General features: G+C 42.6%; 1 protein-coding gene across 1 annotated transcript in view; it reads left to right on the forward strand.

The window, feature by feature from the left end:
* Positions 1-27,360, forward strand: part of LOC141257115 (ectonucleotide pyrophosphatase/phosphodiesterase family member 1-like) — a 129,885-nt gene that overhangs the window by 94,067 nt on the left and 8,458 nt on the right. The window contains exons 16-24 of the mRNA XM_073671259.1: positions 281-350; positions 947-1,034; positions 1,120-1,292; positions 7,447-7,492; positions 13,388-13,539; positions 14,007-14,139; positions 18,421-18,501; positions 19,986-20,118; positions 21,728-21,884. Of these exons, the coding sequence (XP_073527360.1) occupies positions 281-350; positions 947-1,034; positions 1,120-1,292; positions 7,447-7,492; positions 13,388-13,539; positions 14,007-14,139; positions 18,421-18,501; positions 19,986-20,118; positions 21,728-21,884 (1,033 nt within the window). The remainder of the gene's footprint in view (positions 1-280; positions 351-946; positions 1,035-1,119; positions 1,293-7,446; positions 7,493-13,387; positions 13,540-14,006; positions 14,140-18,420; positions 18,502-19,985; positions 20,119-21,727; positions 21,885-27,360) is intronic.

A 27,360-nucleotide genomic window follows, 5' to 3' on the forward strand; every position in this document is an offset into this window, starting at 1 on the left:
AAATAACAAGTCAATGGAAAAATAAAAACATTATGGCTCTTGGTAGATGGTTACGAAAAATGACCATGGAAAATCGCCAGGTCATTAAAAGGCTAATGAAGTTTGTAGTAATCAGAGAAGAAGAATGTGATCAGTTGCAATATTTCTAGTGGTTAAAAAGAATCCTCGCAGATACAGCCTTTATTTATACCAAATTTATATTTTCTTCCCGGTTTATGAATTGTTTTTCCAATAAAATATATAAATGATTGATCTTTCTCATATTTGGTGTCTATTTTAGGTCACCTGAAGATATAAAAGTGTGCAATGGTGGTTTTCATGGTTCTGACAACCTTTTCACCAGCATGCAGGTAATTTAATCTGTAAGATCATAGTTCACCATGATATTGGTTGAACAGAATTTCTCTCAACTTCATTCATGTTAAAAATTCTGCAAAAAAAATACACTACATATAAGTCATGACCACTTATTCTGAAAAGTTACCCGAGCGTGCAGTTACCTTTTAAACAGAATGTTTTCCTATAGCCTAAGTGAGTAAGAATTTCCTTCCACTTTGAATGTAATTTTTTCATAATGTACATAACGTTAATTGATAAAAGGTAATTGTTCGGTAACCTGACCCAGACCATGTGCTGTCCATGCTATTGCTCTTTCACAGCATATAGTACTTAATAACTGATATTGGCTAATTATTTACCACTGTACAAGTAATAAAGGTAATTATGATGCTAACAGACTATTTGGCAGTATCAGAACGCATACAAACCGGTAATCTGTTGCTTAGGTACGATTATGTGATTCTCTTAACCATCGGGGTAAAGTGCATCTGTTTCCTAGAACTCAGAAAAATCAATGCACTGTATGGATTTTAAGTTAAGGACACCGAGCAAAAAAATGGAAAAAAGCCATAAAGTTCATAATCTCATCTGATTCCTTTTATTGCAGGCTCTTTTCATTGGTTATGGACCTAAGTTAAAGCATAGAATAGAAGTGCAGCCATTTGAGAACATAGAAATTTATAATCTGATGTGTGGTAAGTAACTGCATTGTACTTTATAACCTTTCGGTTTACTTGAACTTCGCACATTTTACATAGACCCTTCTGTTGTCTTTTGCAGATTTGTTACAAATTGAACCTGCACCCAATAATGGAACCCGTGGAAGTCTGAATCATTTACTTAAGCAGCCTGTTTACGAGCCATCCTTACCGAAAGAGCTATCCGAACCCTTCCAGTGCTCTGTTATCCATGGTGCCAAGGTGAACAGCTTTGGCTGCTCTTGTGACTCCCTAGTAAGTACAACAGATTGCCATTGTTAAAGAGATTGCAGTGAATCTGTTGCTAAATTTCAAAATACAAATTGCATGCATTATTATATAAATCACTTAGACCTAGAGAAGAGCAAATCTGTCAAGATTTAAATTGGCTAAAACATTCTCCATACCTCAGGGTATAATAAACATACGTTTAAAAAAAATATTTTTCACCTACCCCACCACCCACATATCCCCCCATCTGGTCTTTCATGCGTCTTTTTTTCACTTTATGGGTCTTCTGGCACCGAGGAGGCCTCTGACATCACTGTGTACCATCATGTTATGATATGCATCGCCCAAGGCCTAGTCTTCACCTTGGGGAAAGATATATGCCACATCATCATGATGTGCATCGTAACATCAGAGGCCTCCTCTTTTCTGGAAGACCCAACACAGAGAAAAGCAGGCTAGCGAGGATGCGTGTGATAGGTGAAGGTGAAAAGAGGAGGCACGGAGGACTGGACAGTACGTGGCAGGATAGGTGAGCGGGGAGTATTATTCTTCTTTTTATTATTATTGTTATTAAGAATTTTTCAACCTTTTGCTGGCTTTCTATTGCTCAGGAAAATGAGGGACTGCAGCTGGCCAACATATTGCTGAATTTGCACTGAATGAATTACAAAAAAATCCGTATTTTGGGAAATGCAAATTTTTGTAATATCGAGGACAATTCAAATCCACTTGAATTCATTTGCTTATCTATACTTTGAACTGATGAACTTACTTTTAATATACATTTCTGAATGGCTGTATAATCCTTATATAAAATCATTTTATGCATCCATCTAAAGAGTGAGAGAGCCCTTGAGCCCAAGTGCATTCAGTCTCTAATTCAAAGAGACCTAAGACAATCACGCTGAACATTCTTTTTTATACTGTATTCATTCCAAGGATAGAAGTTACAAGAAAGGACTGATGCTCTACTCTGGCCAACAGCAGTTTTGTATGTCCTTTCTAGTGATGAGCAAACGTGCTCGGTACTCGCCCCAGCATCTCCCTGCTCGAAATGCTCAGCACACTGCGCTCGGGCGGGAGCTCGGGTCCCCTCCCTGCATGTTTGGCACTCTTTAGAGAGCCAATGAACATGCAGGAATTGCCTGCCATGGACTGTTGTGGGCATTACAGTGATTGGCTGGCCGCAGAGCATCATCATGTGTATATAAGACCGGGCGCCGCCATGCTCGTCACAGTCTACTAAAGAACCAAGCAGAGTAGGGAGAGCTGCTGCTACGTCAGGGAGAGATTTGCTTCTTCATAGTTAGTTCACTTGTGGAATACCTGTACTAACAGTCCTTCTGAGGACTAATCCAGTTGCATATATTCAGTGGTGATAGCAGGAGTTAGGCAGGCAGTGTATGTGGCAGACTGCACTGTATAATACAGCACAAGAGGCTCCATTCCAGTTCTGTCTGCTGCTGCTGCTGTTACAGATATTCAACAAATAGTCCCAGGTATCAGGGTCCAGGGACAATTTTTTTTTTATCTTAATCCTGATTATTTGGTTAAAAAGCAACCCAGAGAACACTGTTTTTCTGCTCCATTTGCTTGTTGCCACAGCAGAATGCAGACAGATTCTTTCCATATTACGATAAAAATCCAGAAATTTGTAGTGAACGTGGAAAATATTGGCCTCCATTTAAATTTTGCTGCATCGTGTCAGTGAAGTTATTGACACCAGGTCGCTGTGAAAAATAGTAACCTACAGCCGTGAGTCTGGACCACATATTCCTCACCCTGATCCTCCTTCCTCCCACCATGCCGAGTGCCCAGAGACAACTGATCCGACACTAGGACACTCCGAAGAGCTGTTCACTTTTCCATTTATAGATTCGGGCCTCTCGCTCGGTCCACTTGAAGCAGGGCAAGAGGAGATTGCATGTAGCGATGCCCAAATATTTCAGCAGTCACGGTCACATGAAGGCGACGGTGGGAAACTGTCACAAGAGGTGGATGATGATGAGACACAATTGTCAGAAAGTTGAAGGTGGTGGACAATGAAGTCACTGATCCAACCTGGCTAGTTGATATGCAGAGCAAGGACAGCAGCACACAGGGGGGAGGGAGGCGTATCATCCAAAAGGCAAGAACAAGCAGTGTAGTGGCCGCAGACATAAGGCGGGCAACCGTTCCCCGTAACATCAACACGACGGAAGTTGCCAGTGCAACTGTTAGGTCTTCCAGAGTCTGGTTGTTTTTTAAAGACTCTGCCGATAACCCCAAAAAGGCCATTTGCACCAAATGCCAGGCCAGCATCAGCAGGGGTAGCAAAACTAGCAGCCTGACCACCACCAACATGATCAGGCACATGGCAGCAAAGCACCCGACTAAGTGGGCCGAACCCCAGGGTCCAGCAACAGTGTCTGCGGGTGACACCACTGCTTGTTCCTCTGTTGTGCTTGCACGCCATTCCCCTGTCCATGGCGCATGCCAAGATGCTTCCCACCCTGCACCTGTCATTGAACACTCTCAACTATCACCATCAGCATGCACGTCCACGTCCTTACCCCAGCCCCACAGGCCACACTACTAAATTCACACATTTTGCAAATGCTTGCACTCGAAATGTTGCCTTTTAGGCTCATGGAGACTGAAGCTTTCCGCAACCTGATGGCGGCAGTCGTCCCTCTGTACACGGTCCCCAGCCACCACTATTTCTCCTGGTGTGCCGTCCCCGCATTACACAAGCATGTGTCCCACAACATTAGCCGTGCCCTCAACAACGCAGTTACTGGGAAAGTCCACCTAACCACGGACACGTCATGAACAAGTGCTTGTGGGCAGGGACGGTACACGTCGCTGACTGCATACTGGGTTAATATAGTGGAAGCCGGGACCCAGTCGGATTTGGGACGGAACACGTCCTCCCGACGTCGAGTATCGCGGGTCCTGGGTCAATCAGGGTTGCCATCACATTGTACAGCTCCTGCACCTCCTCCTCCTCTTCAGCATCCATCTCCGAAATGACCACATCAGTCGCAAGCTGGAAACACTGCAGCACTGCCTCGGCCAAGCGGCAACAGGCTGTGCTGAATCTAATATGCTTAGGTGACAAACCGCACAACGCTGAAGAGTTGTGGACAGCTCTGAAAGAGCAGGCAGATCTTTGGCTCACACCGCTGAACCTACAGCCAGGCATGGTCGTGTGTGACAATGGCTGGAACCTGGTGGCATCTCTGAGGCGAGGTGAGCTCACACATGTACCATGCCTGACCCAGTTTCTCAAAACCTACCCGGATCTGTCGGATCTGCTTGTCAAAGTATGCCACCTGTGTGCCCATTTTAGAAAGTCAGCAACACCTTCCGCTGCACTTGCTGTGCTTAAGCAGCGTTTGCAGCTTCCAGCTCACCGAATGGTGTGTGATGTTCCCACGCGTTTGAACTCTACATTGCAGATTTTGGGAAGGATTTGTGAGCAGACGAGGGCAGTTGTTGACTACCTGCATCAACAATGCCATCGGTATTCAGGTTAGACTCCACACATAAAACCTCAGGAGTGGACATGAATGTAAGACATATGTACCATCCTCCAAAACTTTGAGGACTCCACTAAGATGGTGAGCAGTGGTGACTCGTTAATTAGCGTCACCATCTTGCTTGTCTTCTGAAACGCTCTCTGCTCTCAATTAAAGAGGATGCATTGTAGGTGGAGCACGATGAGATGGAGCAAGGAACCATACAGGGTGATTGCACACAGCCCAACCTCATCTCATCCCAACGTGTATTGGGTGACAATGAAAAAGAGGAGGAGGAAGAACAGGAGCTAGTGTCCTGCACTATAGACGGTACTACCTTCACAACTGCCATGCTGTCTGTTCAGCGTGGATGGCCTGAGGACAGGGAGGAGGAGGAGGATGAGGAGGAGAGCATGGTCAGTCATCCTCTTTATGTCTCTTATTCCTTTGCAGGACAGGCCTAGTAAAATGGTGCAGTACGAGAAGGCCCTTGTTGCGGAATTAGTGAAAAAATTCTCATCTGAAAACGCTGGCGGCAGAGGTCACAGTTCGTTGGACAACCAAGGAGTACAGGCGAGAGAGCCACAAATGCAATCCAGCAGAGGCAGGGGAACACTGTCAAAGTTCTGGGACAGTTTTTTCAGACCCTCCCATCGCACAGGCCCTGAGACGGGGGGGTACTCACAAGGAGTGCAACGTCTTCTGTGATTCCTCTGTGCCTTAAAATTATTGGGTAGCCAAGCTGGACACTTGGCATGAACTGGCTGTCTATGCCTTAGAAGTCCTGGCCTGCCATGCCGCTAGCGTTTTGTCAGAGCGGGTTTTTAGTGCCGCTGGTGGAATTATAACCGATAGGCGCATTCGCCTGTCAACTGAAAATGCTGACATGCTGACTCTTATAAAAATGAAGAAGGGCTGGAATGGGCCAGACTTCTCAACACCACCGAATGATAGCAGCGTAACATAAACTCAAATGCAGTGTCTTTTTTTGGGGAGGTCTAATTCTATTCCCATGCACCTCTGTCTTCACACCGAGACATGGGTATACGATTCCTGATTTTGTCTATTTGCTCTTGACCTCCTTCTTCTCTGCATCCTCATCCTCCACCACCATATGTACCATATCAACATATCTCTGTCTCTTGCAAGGGATATTTTTGGCAGCCGTTGCTTCACTGCATAGGCAAACAGTATGGGAGACCCACTTCCTAATAATGGGAACATTGTTTTTAGGAGGCTCTCTGACCTCTACGTCTCTTGCAAGGGGCATTGGAGTGCCTCCAAATTTTTGGCAGCCCTTGCAGTCACTGCATACGCAATAATAGTATAGGAGACCCACTCATTAATAATGGGAACAGCAAAGCATAACCGGCTGATGGCTCTCTAACAATAGCAAGGGCCGACTGCTGGCCCTTTAAGAATAGTAAAGGCCGCCTGATGGCCCTATAAAAATAGGCTTTGTGACTTTCACAGTCCCTCCATCATAAATTAAACAGGATGTGTCTGATGATGTGTCACACACCACATGTCCAGATAAGGTTGTAAAATGTTAAAGTTACATTTCCCGGTGAATGCATAGAAATAGTGAAATAGTGGCGGCTGGGGACTGAGTATGGACACCCGGCCGCCGCTGCCATGAGGTTGAGGACAGCTTCTGCCTCCACAAGCCTAAAATGCCACATTTCAAGCGCAAGCATCTTTAGAGGACTTCCTGGAAGAAATGACAGCTGGAGTAGATACGGTTTTCCAAGTCCTTTCACCAAGCTAAAGAATATGGCTGTGGTGACATACAACTCTCAGAAAAAAAGCCGTGGACTGGCTCCGTACCATCCCTGGCTACATTCACCTCTCCACGTGTTTGTGGTTAGGCGGTCCTTCCCAGTAAGTGCACTGGGGAGGGCACCAGTAATTTTGTGGGACCCGTGCTTGTGGAGGCGGAGACAACATCGGGAAAAATAGTGGCGGCTGGGAACCGAGTATGGACACCCGGCTGCCGCCACCATGAGGTTGTGGACAGCTTCCGCCTCCACGAGCCTAAAAGGCCACATTTCAAGTGCAAGCAGCTGTCAAAAATTTGGCAGTATAGTATTGCAGCCTGTGGGTGGGTGGGTGGCTGACTGCATACTTGTGCTTGCGTTCCAAGGAGTGGGGTAGGGACAACTGAACGCTGCACTGGGACGAGGACGTGAACAGTGATTGTTGCAAGTCTGCAACGACAGGTGCATGGTGGGAGGTATCTTCGCATGCGCCAAGGATCACTTCTGATGGGCACACTTTTAGGCAGTGACCTGGGAGTCAGAGATGCTTCCAGGGGTCTTCCCCATGCTGTTCCCATGTCATTTGAGCACTGTTTCCCTTGATTTGGAGAATTTTTAGGCCCTCTGCAGACCGCCAAGGGGAGCTGCTGGAAAAATGCTCGAGTTTCCCATAGACTTACATTGGGCTCGTTACTCGGACCGAGCACCCGAGTATTCCAATTTGCTCATCACTAGTCCTTACACTTTTTCAAGGTCACATAAGATGATTGACCATGCCAGTCCTCTGTGCACTGCTATATAAAATTACTGAAGCACAGTATGTGACCATATTAGACTGAGTGCTATATTATGGTAAATACTACTGCATGTACTGCAAAGTTAATTTATGTTGATGCACTAATAAAATTTCCTTTCTTGTAGACAGAAGCTGGATACAAAAGACAATTAACACTCACACCTCAGCAAGGTAGACACTAGAAGTTTACTAAAGTTAAAATGGTGAATACTAGAAGAGTCTTCAAAAAAGTAAAGCCAGATGGTGGGGCCTAAAATAGGGGGAATAGATGTGACCTCTCGCAACTTATTGTATTTGATAAATGAAAAGATAAATGCTTTGAAAACATCTTCCCTCTTCTCTTCAAGGTCCCCAGGTGTCTGTCAGGCACCCAACATTCTGCTGCTCAATTAATTTGATATCTAGTTTAAGGGGTTGTTTGGCCTTAGAGTAACTGCAGACTTGTACCTTATGTGACTGCAGACTTGTGAATCCTCTCCACTCACAATGTACGTGCTGTCATTATTCTCCAGTCCCAGTGCCGGGAGTTGGCGGTCATGTGACCACAAGGTTGTGAATTGCATACGTGTGGTCACATGCTGTCTAGATGAGTATGGCATCACTCAATTCAAGTGAATTGAGCGAGGCCGGCTACTTCTAGTCAGGATAAAGCTGGAAGCATGCATATCGCATACATGCCGTCCCATGACCACCCTCTCCCAGTGCTGGCACTGGAGAATACGGACAGCGCTCACATTGTGAGATGTGAGGATTCACAAGTCTGCCGTCACATCTATGTCAAAAGCTGTTGTATGGAGCAGGCTCAAGAGCTGAGCCCTCCCTATACGTGGCAGGTGCTGGCTGTGTTGGCTCCCATCATTGCTGTTTATCCACTTGTCACTGTTAATATTTTACTGTGGCATTTAAGTGGTATGATCATGGCTGTGGGGAGTCTGTTAGAGCACCCTTCAAATGCTTTAACCCCCAAGGCACAATCGTGAGGTGCCAATGGGTTAAGGCCCCAATTGCCGCCATGTTGGTACTCATAGCAAACCATTAATTTCATTATATACTGCAATACTAAAATTGCAATTTCCACAGCAGACTAAAAGTATGTAAGAATAGTTTAAAAAAAAAAAAAATTCCACATAAAAAATTTAAGAACTTTTGGTGTTGATTCCTTTAGAAGTCTGATCTATCAAACTATACTATTAGTTAACCTATATATAAAGAAAAAAAAAGCTTTTCGATCACTGCATCCCTCCAAAAAATACAATAGAAAGGGATCAAAGCAGCATATGTTCTTCAAAGTGCTGCCAATATTAAACTATGCCTCACAACTCCCAAAAACAAGCCTTGGTTAAAAATAAAATTGTGTCTCAAAAAATGGTGACACACACCAGTTCTTTTTTTTTTTTGATCCAAAAGGAAAAATATATTTAAATCTAGATTACAGTAATTGTACTGACCTTTAAAAAGAACCTGTCAGCACAATTTTGTAATGTAAAGTAAGGACATGGCTGTAATGGCGCTGTAATACTGATTACATGAATACCTTCTGGTGAAGAAATCCGCTTTGTTGTTCTTCATTAATCACCATTTGAAATTTTCTTCTAATTAGATTTCGGTGCACAGGGGCCGGACTGTACCCTGGGTCTTCCCGTCTCCGTCTGTGATTATCGGCCCCTCCGCCTGCCTTCGGGCTGTGAATGTCCTGCCTCATCTGTTTGAAATCTCAGCAGTGACCAGTCATTCACAGACCGGTGGTGGAGGGGGCCGGACTATCACAGACAGGACGAGAAGACCCAGGGTACAGTTCAGCCCCTGGCTGACAAAATCTAATTGGCAGAAAACTTCAAATGGAGATTAAAGAAGAACAACAAAGTAGATTTCTCCATCAAAAGGATAGGGAAGCTGGTCAGAGTTGATTGGAGCTAAATACAGGGCAATCCTGGAGGGAAACCTGTTAGAGGCTGCAAAAGACTTGAGCTTAGGTTCACCTTAATAATAATAATTTTTATTTCTATGGAGCCAACATATTCCGCAGCACTTTATATTACAGAGGGTACTTGTACAGACAATAAAGACATAACAGAAGTAAACACATAATTCAGCAGATACCAAGAGTAGTGAGGGTCCTGTTCGCAAACTTACAATCTGTGATCACCTTCCAGCAGAACACCAACCCTCAACATCATAGTTTAGAAGATCAAAGCATATTCATGTTTGAATGGCCCAGTCACAGTCCAGACCTAAATCCCATTGAGAGTCTGCGGCAAGACTTGAAAATTGCTGTTCACAGACACTCTTCATCCAGTCATACTGAGCTAGAGCTGGTTTACAAAGAAGAATGGGCAAAAAGTTCAGCCTCTGGTAGAGACATACCCCAAAAGACGAGCTGAAGGCTGCTATCAAAGCAACCTGGGCTTCCATAACACCTCAGCAGTGCCACAGGCTGATCGCCTCCATGCCACGCCGAATTGATGCAGTAATTGATGCAAAAGGAGCCCGACCAAGTATATTTACTGAACATACATTTCAGTAGGCCAACATTTCAGATTTTAAAAACATTTTTCAAGCTGTTGTTATAAAGTATTCTAATTTACTGAGATAACTACTTATGTTTTTATTTTCTGTAAGCCATAATCATCAACATTAACAGAAATAAACACTTGAAATAGATCACTCTGTTTGTAATGGCTGTATATAATATGAGCTTCACTTTTTGTATTGAAGATATTAAATAAATTAACTTTTTGATGATATTCTAATTTAGTGAGAAGCCCCTGTGTATATACAGTCATGGCCAAAAGTTTTGAGAATGACACCAAAATTATATTTTCTCATGATCTGCTGACCTCTGGTTTTTATTAGTGTTTGTCTGATGTTTAGATCACATACAGAAATATAATTGCAATCATATTATGAGTACCAATAGGTTATACTGACAGTTAGAATGAGTTAATGCAGCAAGTCAATATTTGCAGTGTTGCCCCTTCTTCTTCAAGACCTCTGTAATTCTCCCTGGCATGCTCTCAATCAACTTTTGGACCAAATCCTGACTGATAGCAGTCAATTCTTGCATAATCAATGCTTGCATTTTGCCAGAATTTGTTGGTTTTTGTTTGTCCACCCGTCTCTTGATGATTGACCACAAGTTCTCAATGGGATTAAGATCTGGGGAGTTTCCAGACAATGGACCCAAAATCTCTATGTTTTGTTCCATGAGCCATTTAGTTATTACCTTTGCTTTATGGCAAGGTGCTCCATCATGCAGGAAAAGGCATTGTTGGGCGCCTAACTGCTCTTGGACGGTTGGGAGAAGTTGCTCTTGGAGGACATTCTGGTACCATTCTTTATTCATGGCAGTGTTTTTAGGCAAGACTGTGAGTGAGCCGATTCCCTTAGCTGAGAAGCAACCCCACACATGAATGGTTTCATGATGCTTTACAGTTGGCATGAGACAAGACTGGTGGTAGCGCTCACCTCTTCTTCTCCGAATAAGCTGTTTTCCAGATGTCCCAAACAATCGAAAAGGGGATTCATCAGAGAAAATGACTTTGCCCCAGTCCTCAGCAGTCCACTCCCTGTATCAGTCGGTCCCTGATGTTTTTTCTGGAGAGAAGTGGCTTCTTTGCTGCCCTCCTTGAAAGCAGCCCTTGCTCAAAGAGTCTCCGCCTCACAGTGCATGCAGAAGCACTCACACCAGCCTGCTGCCATTCCTGAGCAAGCTCGGCACTGCTGGTAGTCCGATCCCGCAGCTGAAACAGTTTTAAGATACGGTCCTGGCGCTTGCTGGTCTTTCTTGGGCGCCCTGGAGCCTTTTTGACAACAATGGAAGCTCTCTCCTTGAAGTTCTTGATGATGCGATAGATTGTTGACTGAGGTGCAATCTTTGTAGCTGCGATACTCTTCCCTGTTAGGCCATTTTTGTGCAGTGCAATGATGGCTGCACGTGTTTCTTTAGAGATAACCATGGTTAACTGAAGAGAAACAATGATACCAAGAACCAGCCTCCTTTTAAAGTGTCCAGTGATGTCATTCTTACTTAATCATGACTGATTGATCGCCAGCCCTGTCCTCATCAACACCCACACCTGTGTTAATGGATCAATCACTAAAACGATGTTAGCTGCTCCTTTTAAGGCAGGACTACAATGATATTGAAATGTGTTTTGGGGGTTAAAGTTCATTTTCTGGGCAAATATTGACTTTGCAAGTACAGTAATTGCTGTTAAGCTGATCACTCTTTGACATTCAGGAGTATATGCAAATTGCCATTACAAAAAATGAAGCAGTAAACTTTGGAAAAATTACTATTTGTCTCATTCTCAATACTTTTGGCCATGACTGTATACAGTACAGACCAAAAGTTTGGACACACCTTCTCATTTAAAGATTTTTCTGTATTTTCATGACTTTGAAAATTGTACATTCACACTGAAGGCATCAAAACTGTGAATTAACACATGTGAAATTATATACTAAACAAAAAAGTGTGAAACAACTGAAAATATGTCTTATATTCTTGGTTCTTCAAAGTAGCCACCTTTTGCTTTAATGACTGCTTTGCACACTCTTGGCATTCTCTTGATGAGCTTCAAGAGGTAGTCACCGGAAATGGTTTTCACTTCACAGGTGTGCCCTGTCAGGTTTAATAAGTGGGATTTCTTGCCTTATAAATGGGGTTGGGACCATCAGTTGTGTTGTGCAGAAGTCAGGTGGATACCCGGCTGATAGTCCTACTGAATAGACTGTTAGCTGCTTTTTTCTTGCCATAATACAAATTCTAAGTAAAGAAAAACGAGTTGCCATCATTACTTTAAGAAATGAAGGTGAGTCAGTCCGAAAAATTGGGCAAACTTTGAATGTGTCCCCAAGTGCAGTTGCAAAAACCATCAAGCGCTACAAAGAAACTGGCTCACATGAGGACCGATCCAGGAAAGGAAGACCAAGAGTCACCTCTGCTTCTGAGGATAAGTTTATCCGAGTCACCAGCCTCCGAAATAGCAGGTTAACAGCAGCTCAGATTAGAGACCAGTTCAATGCCACACAGAGTTCTAGCAGCAGACACATCTCTACAACAACTGTTAAGAGGAGACTTTGTGCAGCAGGCCTTCATGGTAAAATAGCTGCTAGGAAACCACTGCTAAGGACAGGCAACAAGCAGATGAGACTTGTTTGGGCTAAAGAACACAAGGAATGGACATTAGACCAGTGGAAATCTGTGCTTTGGTCTGATGAGTCCAAATTTGAGATCTTTGGTTTCAACCACCGTGTCTTTGTGCGACGCAGAAAAGGTGAACGGATGGACTCTACATGCCTGGTTCCCACCGTGAAGCATGGAGGAGGAGGTGTGATGGTGTGGGGGTGCTTTGTTGATGACACTGTTGGGGATTTATTCAAAATTGAAGGCATACTGAACCAGCATGGCTACCATAGCATCTTGCAGTGGCATGCTATTCCATCCAGTTTGCCTTGAGTTGGACCATCATTTATTTTTCAACAGGACAATGACCCCAAACACACCTCCAGGCTGTGTAAGGGCTATTTGACCAAGAAAGAGAGTGATGGGGTGCTACGCCAGATGACCTGGCCTCCACAGTCACCAGACCTGAACCCAATCGAGATGGTTTGGGGTGAGCTGGACCACAGAGTGAAGGCAAAAGGGCCAACAAGTGCTAAGCATCTCTGGGAACGCCTTCAAGATTGTTGGAAGACCATTTCCGGTGACTACCACTTGAAGCTCATCAAGAGAATGCCAAGAGTATGCAAAGCAGTGATCAAAGCAAAAGGTGGCTACTTTGAAGAACCTAGAATATAAGACATATTTTCAGGTGTTTCACACTTTTTTTGTTAAGTATATAATTCCACATGCGTTAATTCATAGTTTTGATACCTTCAGTGTGAATATACAATTTTCATAGTCATGAAAATACAGAAAAATCTTTAAATGAGAAGGTGTGTCCAAACTTTCGGTCTGTACTGTATATCTATCTATCTATCTATCTATCTATCTATATCATAGCAATTATGGCTAAAACTTTTTTAATTCATTGATTTCATTATCTTCACCACAATTTACAGAGTCCGACACTAAAAAGCTTAATCTACCTTATGGAAGACCAGTGGTTTTGCAAAATAGCAGCTATTGTATCTTATACCATAAAAAATATGTGAGTGGTTTCAGCTACAACTTAAAGATGCCATTGTGGAGTTCATACACCCTCGGAAAAAATGTAAGTACTAGATTTATATAAAACTAGTACCATATATATATATATATATATATATATATATATATATATATATATATATATATATATATATATATATATATATATATATATAGTGTGTGTGTATAGCGTATGTGTTGGGGAAAGCTCCCTGTGAAAACATTAAATATATGTATAGGGTTATATTCACACCCGATGGAATGGAGTGCTTTCCTGTGCAGGAGGCCACCTACTGTGTGGTTGTTCAAGGAAAGGCCTTCTAGATTTAATAAATCTCCAGCCTTAGCTAATGTCTTTTTTGGGACAATATAAAGATTTGTTTCCGAACTCCAAGGCTGGAAAACAATCAATCAGGGCATTTCATAAATGGAGAAGTGGGTTCCTTCTTCTGGTGCTCAATTGTGTTGTACAGTTACATCCACACTTACATCAGCTAATATGATTTTTTTGGGTTGTGCACTGTTTGGTAGGAAGTTGTGCCTGCTTCTGTGGAAAATGATTCATGTTTATTTGTCGATGTTCGGATACCCCAAGGACAAAGTCAAAGTTGCCAATATTACTATGAGCATCAATCGCTGAAATTTGGATTTCTCTTCCCTCCCAGTAAGTCCATTATATATCATTATTGTGTGCATTATACCGGTAAATATTCAATCTAATGGAGAACCATCACAATGAATATATGAAGTGAAAGTGTAAATTACAGAACTAAATGGCTCTGTAACTTAAATGTCCCTATGACAACACTTATCTATACTCTCGCCTTGTTCAGCTTTGCATTATGTACATAGTAAACACCAAATATGTATTATGCACGTAGATTCCTGACTACCACTATTCAGACCAGTTGGCATTTGGAGACTGATGTCAGTGTGTATTAAGATTAATACATTGTTCTTATTACAAGGGTAAATTATCCAAATAAAAAGGGTTTATCTGGGGGTCACAGACATTTAATTGATAAAACTGGTGAGAGGTGAAATGTAAAAATGTAATATGAGCTCCAAAGGGCATGTTATAATGGTCATATGATCGGGTCATATAACGGCCATCTGTTCATTTCATCTTATGCTGGGGCTACATTGTGACTTTGGCCGCGACACAAGTTGTGCAACCAAAGATTACTAGGTGTCGTTGCTTAATCTCAGCGCAATGCAAGTGAATGGGGTTGCGTTGCCACCACAAGGCTACTGTGACCATGATAAAATTCATAATTGGTTGGATTTTGTGTGACTTGTCACAGTGCTCTCGAGGTCGCAATTAGTGTTGAGCCACCCCCGTAGTGTTCGGGTTCGGTTCGTCGAACACCGGGATGTTCGTGGAACTGTTCGTCGAACACCTTAGAACACTGTCGAACACCGTTAAAACCAATGGCAGGCAACTAAAAAGACATAGAAAACACATTCAAAGGTGTCCAAAAGCTGACAAACTGCTCAGAAGACTCTCTCTTTAAAAAAGCCGGCCGGCAATTCAGCATCGGTACCCGACAATTTAGAACAGAAAGAATAGAGCATCACACATAGATTAGATAGATAGAAACATGTCAGTCACATATATAATAAGTACAGTGATAGTGTTGATTACTGTACTTGTCATTTAGTGTTAAAATAAAGGATTTATTAAAAAAAAATTGGCGTGGGGTTCCCAGTAATGTTAGTCTCTAGCGGAGGTTAAGCAGACGGCTGGGGCAGATGTTTGAAGCCTGGGAAGGGGGTAATACCCACGGAGCTTCCCAGGCTACTAATATCAGCCCCCAGCTGAATACCTAGCCTTTACTAGCTATTAAAATGAGGGACCCCCCCAAAAAAATGACGTGGCAGACAAATAAGGCAGACAGCTGGGGGCTGATATTAATAGCCCAGGAAGGGTGCCATGAATATTGGCCCCCTCCCAGGCTAAAAACACCAGCAGTCAGCCGCCCCAAAAATGGCGCATCCATAGGATGCGCCAATTCTGGCACTTAGCCTCGCTCTTCCCACTGCCCTGTAGCGGTGGCAGTGGGGTAATAGGGCTGGGGTTGATGTCAACTTATAATGCCAGCTGACATCAAGCCCAGGTTAGTAATGGAGAGGCGTCTATAAGACACCCCCATTACTAACCCCATAGTCAAAGTTAAAAAAAAACACAAACACCCAGAATAAAGTCCTTTAATTGAAATAAACACACAATTCTTTATTGTTCTAAGTTAAACCATACTTACCATCACACCCATTCCAGCTGAAGCCAATGTCTTCGGCAATAAAAGTAAAATAATAAACCAATCTCATCCTTACCTTTCCATGGTTCCCAGAACGGCTCCAGCTCTGCTACATTCACATGATTGGCTGGATCGCAGCCGAAAGCAGCCATCCAGCTTGCCATGCCGCAGACATTGAGAAGCGCAGGCATGCTTGCGCTCCTCAGTGTCTGGCTGTGATGGCATGCAGATGAGCCGAGTTCATGTCCAATGAACTCAGCTCACCTCATGCACGTCACTGACAGCGTGGGAAAATTCTCCTGCGCTTGCCGTGAGCGCAGTAGAATTCTCTCACGCTCACCGCAAGCGCAGGAGAATTCTCCCACGCTGTCAGTGACGTGCATGAGGTGAGCCGAGTTCATTGGACATAAACTCGGCTCATCTGGATGCCGTCACAGCCAGACACTGAGGAGCGCAAGCATGCCTGCGCTTCACAGTGTCTGCGGCATGGCAAGCTGGATGGCAGCTTTCGGCTGCGATCCAGCCTGTCATGTGAATGTAGCAGAGCTGGAGCTGTCCTGGAAACCATGGAAAGGCAAGGATGAGATTGGTTTATTATTTTACTTTTATTGCTGAAGACATTGGCTTCAGCTGAAATGGGCGTGATGGTAAGTATGGTTTAATTTAGAATAATAAAGAATTGTGTGTTTATTTCAATTAAAAGAATTTATTCTGGGTGTTTGTGTTTTTTTTAACTTTGACTATGGGGTTAGTAATGGGGGTGTCTTATAGACGCCTCTCCATTACTAACCTGGGCTTGATGTCCGCTGGCATTATAAGCTGACATCAACCCTAGCCCTATTACCCCACTGCCACCGCTACAGGGCAATGGGAAGAGCGAGACTAAGTGCCAGAATTGTCGCATCCTATGGATGCGCCATTTCTGGGGCGGCTGACGGCTGGTGTTTCTAGCCTGGGAGAGGGCCAATATTCATGGCACCCTTCCTGGGCTATTAATATCAGCCCCCAGCAGTCTGCCTAGCCTTTGCTAGCTATTAAAATAGGGGGGACCCCATGTCATTTTTTTTGGAGGTCCCCCATTTTAATAGCTAGTAAAGGCTAGGCATTCAGCTGGGGGCTGATATTAGTAGCCTGGGAAGCTCCGTGGGTATTACCCCCTTCCCAGGCTTCAAACATCTGCCCCAGCCGTCTGGTTAACCTCCGCTAGAGACTAACATTACTGGGAACCCCACGCCAATTTGTTTTTTAATAAATCCTTTATTTTAACACTAAATGACAAGTACAGTAATCAACACTATCACTGTACTTATTATATATGTGACTGACATGTTTCTATCTATCTAATCTATGTGTGATGCTCTATTCTTTCTGTTCTAAATTGTCGGGTACCGATGCTGAATTGCCGGCCGGCTTTCTTAAAGAGACGGTGCATGAAAACACTATTATTTTTTTTAATAAATCCTTTAACACTAAATGACAAGTACAGTAACCAACACTGTCACTGTGCTTCTTATTTATGTGACTGACATGTTTCTATCTATCTAATTTATGTGTGATGCTCTATTCTTTCTGTTCTAAATTGTCGGGTACCGGTGTATGCCGCTGCTGAATTGCCGGCTTTTCATGTTTCACTGTGAGCACTGTTCCCATCGATTTGGGCAAACACTGTAATGCCACAACCACCATGGCTGTGACATTACAGTGAGTGGCAGACAATCCCTGCATAATGTGAAAAAATCCAGTTACACTTTTGGTGCACGAACAGTTATCGAACATAACCTCGAACAGCCGAATTCTTTGCAAATTGTTTGCGGTCGTCGAACGACTCGAACTCCGCCCAAAACAGCTCGAATTTGAGATTGGCGAACAGTTCTAGTCGAACATCGCTCATCTCTAGTCGCAATGCAATCCCATAATTTGAATTGGCAACACCTAGCAATCTTTGGTTGTATGGCCTATATTGCGGTCAAAGTCTCTGCGCAGCCCCAGCCTTATGATTAACCATCTTTTAGACGACATTATATGTTGTTAGGGAAAATGATAAAAATGATTGTATACACACCCAAATATATATGAACATTTTTTTTTTTTGGTGGGGGGGGGGGGGGGTCAGGATAAGCTCAGTTAAGCATTTTGAAGCTGCTGTTTTAGAAAGAAAACTATTCAGAACCTCCACATTTTAGAAATGTCAGAAAATGGGCTACTCGATTCTTCAGATCTGGTACATAAGGTCTCCTGTACCCAGTGTTGGTGTCAGGAAAATTATTCTAAAGGACCCTTTAGAATATGTTCAGATCCTCTTTACTTACATTGTACATTTGCAGACACTGGACGTATCAGTAATGTCTACTAGAATATTCGTGAGTTGCCCCTTAACGAATGAACCCTAATTGCGAATGATTGGCTCCAAATAGGGTTGTATTCATGGACAGTTTATTAGGTTAGAACCTAAGCCCACCGGACGATCCTCTGGTTAGCCACTTTGACCAGTAGCTGTTAACATAGTATCCACTGCATGGCATGTGTTTCTCTATGAAGCAACCATTTTCTAGGATACATGACTCCAAGCTATCACCAGTATGGTAGTCTACAGTAAGTCCTATCACATCACAAAGCAACTATTTAAAATGAAAAGATCATAGAGAAGGGTCAGACCAATTTTGTATATCTCTGGGTTTTTTTTTTAGAACTCAAAAGATCACCTAAGAATGATGGTTATTCTGGACTTACAACTAGCAATATGATTCCAATGTATCCTGTATTTCAAGGTTAGCTTTGCACCTTACGGCTGGTGTGTTTGATGTACTTGTTCTTCATTTATCTCATTTCTGCATGTTTTTGTATCATTGCACAAAGTTGAAATAAGGATAAACTGAGCAATCGATAAGTTAATGATTACAATTCTCTAGTGCAAAGTCTTACGAATATTTGTTTTGTGCTGCAAAACACATACTACAAAATTATAAATTATACTGAAACAATGAATATGATTCCCGTGTTAACTAGATCAGGGCTCCCCAACTCCAGTCCTCAAGGCCCACCAACAGGTCATGTTTTCAGGATTTCTTGGAATTATCACCTGAGCAATACTATCACCTGCACAGGCAAGAATTCCATCACCTGTGCAATACTAAGGAAATCCTGAAAACATGACCTGTTGGTGGGCCTTGAGGACTGGAGTTAGTGAACTCTGATCTAGATCAATAATATTTGTGAAAACATTTATTTTAATGCTCAGGAAATAGATTGAGTCCTATATAGTATATGCAGTCCTCTGTAGGACAGGAAGAAGACTAAACACTGCTCGATATGGGTGTCGTTGAGCATTGTTAGAGCAAATAACTGTCAGGCTTAGTAGCAGTATCGTAAACATTTATAACTGATCCAAACAACGCTCTGAGATATACGTCTCAGGAAGCTTCTTCAGGCTGCATCCCATCCTAATACATGGCATGGCATGGGATAGGATGCACGCTGAAATATGTGATGGCGTCCATTTTGGACAATTTCTCGGAGAAGCTCTTTAATTCTTTTTTAGATCTTCTAAGTTATTATGTCAAATAGGTAACCTTGCTAGCATTTTAATGGTTAAATTGAGGTTTGATATTTTCAGCTATTAAAATTCTATTTATGCCACCTAATAATGTCATGGCTTCATTAAATGTGAAGTCCTAATCTTTTTCAACTTTTTTTTAGTGCCATCTGTTTTTCATTTTGCCAATAGTCCTTAAAGCGTTCATCTAGGTTAAATAAAAATTATTTTAAAAGGGTGGTCTAAAATAATAAATGATCGTATAGTCATCAGGTAAAGCTTTCTTGGCTCCAGTGCAGGGTACTCCAGTGCTCTTGGCCAGGATTGGAAGTGATAATGTCTTTTTTTTGCTCACTTGACCACTGAGGCCTCTGCCTGCAATGGTCAGGTGATTGTGGAACGGGATGTCATCAGCTATGCCGTTGGTTATATAGATATTGCTGTCACTTCCTTCAATCTCTATCTCAAATGAAACTTAAAATCTAAGTTCCTACCTCAGAAATACAAATTACATATCATTTTGTAAGGTATGTTTTTGGAATATGGTAAAAAGCTAGAACACCCCAGGTAAAGTGACTAGCATAGCAAGAACCCCCAGGTCAGATACAAACCCAGGACTCCATTGTGGTAGTAAGAAGCACTTATCCACCATGCTTCCATATATATTGAATAGTAGTTTTTAATTGCATTTATGGTTGTGTTTTCTCTACTTTTTTATAGAGGTTTGGAAATATTTTCATGAAGTTTTACTGGTAAAGTATGCAAAAGCAAAAAATGGCATCAATGTTATCAGTGGTCCAGTATTCGACTATAATTTTGATGGGCGATCTGACGCTCTAGAGCACATTAAACAGTAAGTAAAAAGTTACAGTAACTCCCTAAAACAATAAACTTTGTTTTATTCTAGCACAAAATGTAATATAAAATGGCCTTTGAAAAGGTTTTATCAGCTATCAATAGATTAGATGCTAAATAGAAAGTATTTTGACCCCATGATCACTATCTATTTGTATGGGTAACTATTAACATGTCATCCCGACTCCCCCATACACATGGCTGCTCCCCTCTATTCAGTGTTCACATTTTCTCTATGCGCCTTACCTGCCAAGAGATGTAAGGCTTCTGGCAGCTGAGTGTTGAAACACCTCGAAACGGATTCGATGGCAAGTCGATCCTGCTGAAATTGGTGGATTCGGCCAAGTTTATGTGTATGCCAGTCTGTAGTGATAAATATAAATTGATTGTAGGAATACTACTACTAATGAACTACTCATTATTTAGGAACCCTACTCCCCAAGACAGACATATCTCTTCCTATACACACAAATAGGAAGTCAGTCTAGCCGGGAGGGAAGAAACAACCAGAGACCAGCCTCAATCTAGACATCCTCGACACATAGGCACTGACTCATTAAAGAAGCACTCCCATCAAAGTTTGTATCCTCTTAATATATTGCAATCATCATGTATAGCACTGTGTACTTACAATTGCTCATTTTGTCTTTCTACCCAGCTAATTCTTCACTTTTCTCTGCTCTATGTAGAAACAGGAAGTCTCTTGTCCCTTCTTTTATCATTCCCTTCTTCAACTCCTGACCCAGCTGCTCCACTTCTCCCCCCACTATAGACTTTTGCAGTGACTCAGGACTTGTGCAGAAAAAATGTACCTCCTGTTTCTACATAGAGCGTAGAAGGATTTAGTTAGTTAGTTTTTAATCATGTAATGCCATAGACCTATTGGAAAACATAAGAATTATCTGGGTAGAAAGGCAAAATGAGCAGTTGCAAGAACACAGTGCTATATAATATGATTGCAATATATTAAAAGGATAAAACTTTTGACAGGAGTGCTTCTTTAAGACTGGCGTTTTGCAGCAGTTGTAATGAGGGGCGTGCAGGAATAATGCTCTGAGTTGATTAACTGGCACACACCACTTAGTGAATTCGGCACATCTTATCAGTGGCGTTCGGCTTTGTGTGTCTTGCCAAAAATGTTACTGCAGTGAAAGTTGTTTGAAATTCTTGTGAAAACCGCAAAACTCCGCATGGAGCAAAAATGTTGCAACTATTCAAAATGTTTTTCATCAGAAAACTGGTGTAAACACTGTCTTTGATGTATCGACCTCATATTTCCCGGCCAGCTTTTCAAAGTAAGATTTTTCTGCAATACAACAGTATTTCAGAATAAAACATACATGCTTGCAATAACGCAGCCAGCGTCTGATTCATTAGGGTTCAGGCAGAATGAATCTTGTGTCAGGTTCCTTTTAATTATTTGGTATGGACAAGTATTTTTTTTTCCCTTTTCCATGAATGTATGAATTGCCTGAAAGGGGAAGCGAATGAAAAAAGCTTTGAGTAATGGTTGTAGATAATGTCTATCCTAAATCATTGGGCTATAATAACTCAGTCTTACAACTGTTCAATGCTAAATGATGAAGATGTAAAACGTTTTATTGCAGGATGGCACAGAACTCGGATGTCTACATTCCGACTCACTACTTTATAATATTGACAAGCTGCAAGAATTCCTCCGAGACCCCCGAGCAGTGCTCTAGCCTCATGGACGTCATGTCTTTCATTGTACCACACAGGCCTGATTACAGTGAAAGCTGTGCTGTAAGTTTTGCCTTTGAGTATTGGTAGGCCACAGCTTTATTTATGAGTAGAGATGAGAAAATGTCCTGAAATTTGATTTGGAAGATTCGCTTAACTTCAGCTCGCAGATTCTATTTGGTCCAAATTGAAATGAAGTCCAATGAGGGGAGGAAAGGGGTTAAAAATTTAAAAGAATAAATCAATTGCACTCACCATTCCTTGCCTGTTCTACCGCTTCCACCACCACCGAAGCTCCGGTCCTTGATGCCGGCCTTTTTTTATCCATGACCCACTGCTCCACTCCAGTGCTGAGGCCTGTGATTGTCCTCCCTTGGTCACATGGTAGTCTATGTACACCATGATGTGTGTTGTTCCCCATGTGATTGTGTGAAGCCATTCCCAGACCTCAGATTGGCCCCTTCACCAGAAGAATAGAATACTAGCGTAGAGGAGTGGCGCTATGGTGGCAACAGAACAGGTAGGTGAGTATAAAGTTTTTTGTTTTTTTTCATTACCATTTTAACCCTTCTGTGTCCCTCAATAGAATCCAGCAAAACAGGTGGCCGTTATTTTGCTAGATTAATGCAAGACCAAATTTTGAGGGAAATTCATCCAAACAGAATTGCTCATCTTTAGTCATCATGAGCCCTCCTTAGTGGTCCTACATTTATGTAATTATGGGCAGTTGGCGTCCCCTTGTGGTAAAAAAGGGCAGCGTAGAATAGTGAAGGCGGATTCAACTTGTTCACTTTATTTTGCATGTTCTGCGTGTGGTACGCTTTTAATGAATTGAAGAGTGTTTTCATTATTTTGATATTTGCAATATATAGAGAAGTAGTCATCAATGATTCCGTATATAATCTGTCCACTGTATGTTAAAGGCTTTTTGTAAAATATTAATTGACACATGATCCTGACAGTGTATCTGGTATAGCACTTCTGAGTTGCCTTTAAGACTTTCTACTACAGATGATTATGTAAGGTATTATGTGAACTTTGATCACTGTAGAATACATAATTGATGTTTGTTTGCAGGATACAATAGCTCTGTATTCCATGCGACTTATCAGATCAAATGTGGCTCTCATATAAATGGCTCCTTATCATTACTCACTGTCCTCACTAACCACTTTTCCATTCCTTTCACCTAAGAATTAATTATATGGGATGTAGTCAGAAAATTACCTATTTTTTAAACGAGGCATTTGTGTTAACTTTTTTTTATAAAATTGTCAATGTTTTTTTATTTATTATAGCAATCTCTATTAAGAAACACTCACACAATGCATTCCCAATGTGTTTTTTTTTTTTTTTTTTGCAATATTCAGAAAACCTGGTAAAGTTGCTGCGTTTTCATCACATTTTTGGAAAATCCATAATAAAAAATGTGAACCCAACCTTTAAAAATATAAATAAAAAAACAGAAAGATTGCAATTTTCACACTGGCTCCTATCTCCTGTTCTTTTAGGAAGAGTTTTTAGAAGTCTAATTTAATATGCAAATTGCCTCTTCAGAGAGGAAGAGGACTTGAAGTCTATAGCGCCACCTATTGGAAACAGCAATCCTACAAGTCACAATCAACCCTTTAACGAGTCGTGCAGTATGACTTAGGATAAAAGCCATATCAGATTCTCAATTTGCAGACATGGTGTTTCTGGGTATTGCCCCTCATCAGTACAAAGTATGAGAACTGATTTGGCTGGGTGAGAGGCTCTAGTCTGATTGTCATGACAGACAGAATAACAGTTGTCACAATAACACATATAATTCAACAGATAAGATGTATGGATTTCCTGAAATGGCAAGTATGAAACTAGAATGGCCTCAGTGGCCAGGTTGAAAATTGCAATATATTAAAAATTCAAAAAATAGCATACAATTCACATAACAACCTGATTTAAAGGTGAGGTAATGATCTAATGACACTTTCCCTTTAGCCGAGGCCTCTTCAAGCCTTTCCCAATGTGTCAACCGCTCATGTCCTCTACAACCACCTGCCACGGTTTTGCATTTCCAGAAGATGGTCTTGCCCACAATGCAGCGCACCCACATTTAGCTTCTCATGTTATAAACTTTAATTTCAGTACGGTAATGGTACAGAATAGATAGTCACAGAAGCAATATTGGGTGAGATTAGGGCTCAGCAAGCTGGACTCCACAGCTTCTGTACCTCTTTGACTTTACTATTGGGGCCAGGACGCAATGCTATAGAGAGTAGTGTATAGTAGACCTCAGTAAAACATCTACATAAAGGAAATGGGAAAATATCTTAATTAAATTACACTTATAAAAATTCAAATATTAAATGTTTTCAGGGATATGAATGTGACAGGGCGATCATTTATTTATTTTTTTGACTATTAGACCTAAAATCACAGACAGACCACATTTTTTATGGCCGTAAATGTAAACACCCCCTTTTTAAACCATGCTCCTACCTGATACCCCCCTTTTTGTTTACAGTCCACGCCAGGGGTGGATTAAGAGTAGCAAGGGCCCCGGGCAGTTTAGAAGGCGCGCCCCCCCCTCCCCCACACCTGATTTATCACGTGACATGTCACATGATTCCTCTGTGATAGATCATGTGATAGTTCACGGGAAATTAATTTGGCACAATATTAATTGTGCTGCCTCATCTGAGAGCAGCACAATATTGGGGCAGATACCCTGATTCCAGCGATGTGTCACTTTTTCAGCTGCTTGTTGTCATTTTGAGAAAATCACCGTTTCATCTGCTGCAGATCTAGCAGCTCTCTGAATGCTGCGCTCTGTATAGCCCCGCCCACACCACTGATTGGCAGCTTTCTGCCCATGCTCAGTGTACACAGAAATCTACTGATCAGTGATGGGGGTGGGGTCCTACAGAACTTACTAGTCATCTAGTGATAATTACCTTCTGACAAATCAATGATTTTATCAAAACAACACTAAGCAGCCCAGTAAGTGACACACTACTGGAATCAGTGCCTCTAACCCTACATTATGCTGCTCTCAGATTAGGTGGCAAAAACCTGATGACAGATTCCCTTTAAAGGAGCTGTAAAGACAAAAAAGTTTGTATTAAAAAAAATACAAGCCATTTGTGAAATTAACTTTTTTTCATTGTTAATTCACATTAGACTGTATCTTCAACACTTTTGTCAGCAGGTCTTATTACAGACTCTGAATAGGGCAGCTCTCTCCCTCTCCCTCAGCAGAAAGTCACAGCATGGTTAAAAAATGGGATCTTTTATGATTTTCTCATAATAAATAAAAAAGGACATGCAAGTCCTCCAAACTATTTTCCGTTTCTCTATAGGGGTGGTCCTAAATCTTTCTTGTTCTTTAGTTGATCACATGTCAAAAAGGCAAAGCATTTACTATGAACTCGCCTAAAAAAATATACACTGGGAGAGTAATATCATCATCTGCATGTAAATATTCCTTGACTCTAAGGGCTCGCTCACACTGTCGTATAACACGGCCGAATGCTATGTGATGTTTTATCGGATAGGACTCGGCCTTATGTTATACTATGGGACAGTGCAGATCTGCGATTATCGGCATGAGAAAATAATCTCATTCGATATTCGGACCATGTGCACCCATACAAGTCTATGGGTGCACGTAAAACATTAGACTGCACTCGGATGTCATCCAAGTGTAGTCCGATGAACACTCACAGAGACTATGGAGAAGATGGAGAAATTAAGTTCTCCATCTTCTCCATATCTGTGCTGCGAGAGAATCGGATCACACTCAGTTGAAGCTCTGACAGAGTTTGAGCCGAGTGTCAGTAGCATAATTGGCCCTATTCTCTTGCATGAGAGAATATATGGCTTAGTGAGTGGACCCTAAAACTGAATAGTAGTGACGGACAGGCACCTCACAAGCGGGATCCATGTAGCTCTCAGATGTCATGTAGGTAGGGCTTCATTCCATGGGGTAGGGCTTAATTTCAAGGTATATAAAAAAAAATGGACTTCAAATAAAAATTAAATGAACACAAAAAGCACTAATTGAATTATTTTTTTCGTATTTATGTTTGCAGCCCCTTTAAAAACCCTATGAGGACCAAGGCACATATATGTCCCATAGTTTTAAACTGGAAAAAAATTTGATTGAATAAAATTTAAGGTCCTCGAAGGTTTAAGTAGGTCATAAATTCATATGAATACTTGCTCATACAATTGCACATGCCATAAGATGAAGAAGAACAGAATCAAAAATATGACATTAAGTGGAGCACTTACAGGTATTCAAGGTGAAAGAGACCAGCAAAGGCATCGTCTCGAATGACAGTAAATGAGTTAGAATTCAGCAAGCTGAAAATGAAGACAGCAGGTTAGAAGCGAACCGGAATTTATGGTGCTCAGAATTAGTCAAGCAGAATTTATTGACTGCTCTTGCAAAGCACTGAGACTCCCGTTGTGTATAGATGGCGCCGTGCGGCCTCCCGCTGTGTATAGATGGCGCCGTGCGGCCTCCCGCTGTGTATAGATGGCGCCGTGCGGCCTCCCGCTGTGTATAGATGGCGCCGTGCGGCCTCCCGCTGTGTATAGATGGCGCCGTGCGGCCTCCCGCTGTGTATAGATGGCGCCGTGCGGCCTCCCGCTGTGTATAGATGGCGCCGTGCGGCCTCCCGCTGTGTATAGATGGCACCGTATAGATGGCTACGTGCGGCCTCCTGCTGAGTATACGTGTATAGATGGCTACGTGCGGCCTTCTGCCTTAGTATAGATGCCGCATGGCGCCCCCCCCAGAGACAGCAGGAGGCCGCATAGCGCCATCTATACTCAGCGGGAGGCCGCACGTAGCCATCTATACACAGCGGGAGGCCGCACGGCGCCCCCCCCAGAGACAGCAGGAGGCCGCACAGCGCCATCTATACTCGGCGGGAGGCCGCACGTAGCCATCTATACACAGCGGGAGGCCGCACGGCGCCCCCCCCAGAGACAGCAGGAGGCCGCACAACGCCATCTATACTCAGCGGGAGGCCGCACGTAGCCATCTATACACAGCGGGGGGCCGCACGGCGCCATATCTACACAGCAGGGGGCCACACGGCGCCATCAATACACGGCGGGGGGGCGCACGGCGCCATCTATACACAGAGGGGGGCCGCACGTAGCCATCTATACACAGCGGGGGGGCGCAGGTAGCCATCTATACACAGCGGGGGGCCGCACGGCGCCCCCCCCAGATACAGCAGGAGGCCGCACGGCGCCAACTATACTCAGCAGGTGGCCGCACGCAGTCACGCACACACACAAACATATACAGACATATACATACACGCATAAACACATTTGAAACACAAAAATACATATAAACAGACATCACACAATCATATCTGCCCACACACACACATACAAACAGACATCACACAATAACATCTGCCCACACACACACAGACATCACACAATGACATCTGCCTACACATACACACACACATACACACACAAACAGACATCACACAATGACATCTGCCTACATACACACACAAACAGACATCAC

This window comes from Phyllobates terribilis, unplaced genomic scaffold, assembly GCF_046119375.1.
Source record: "Phyllobates terribilis strain yellow unplaced genomic scaffold, ASM4611937v1 Scaffold_3__8_contigs__length_932513732, whole genome shotgun sequence".
NCBI classification, from domain to species: domain Eukaryota; kingdom Metazoa; phylum Chordata; class Amphibia; order Anura; family Dendrobatidae; genus Phyllobates; species Phyllobates terribilis.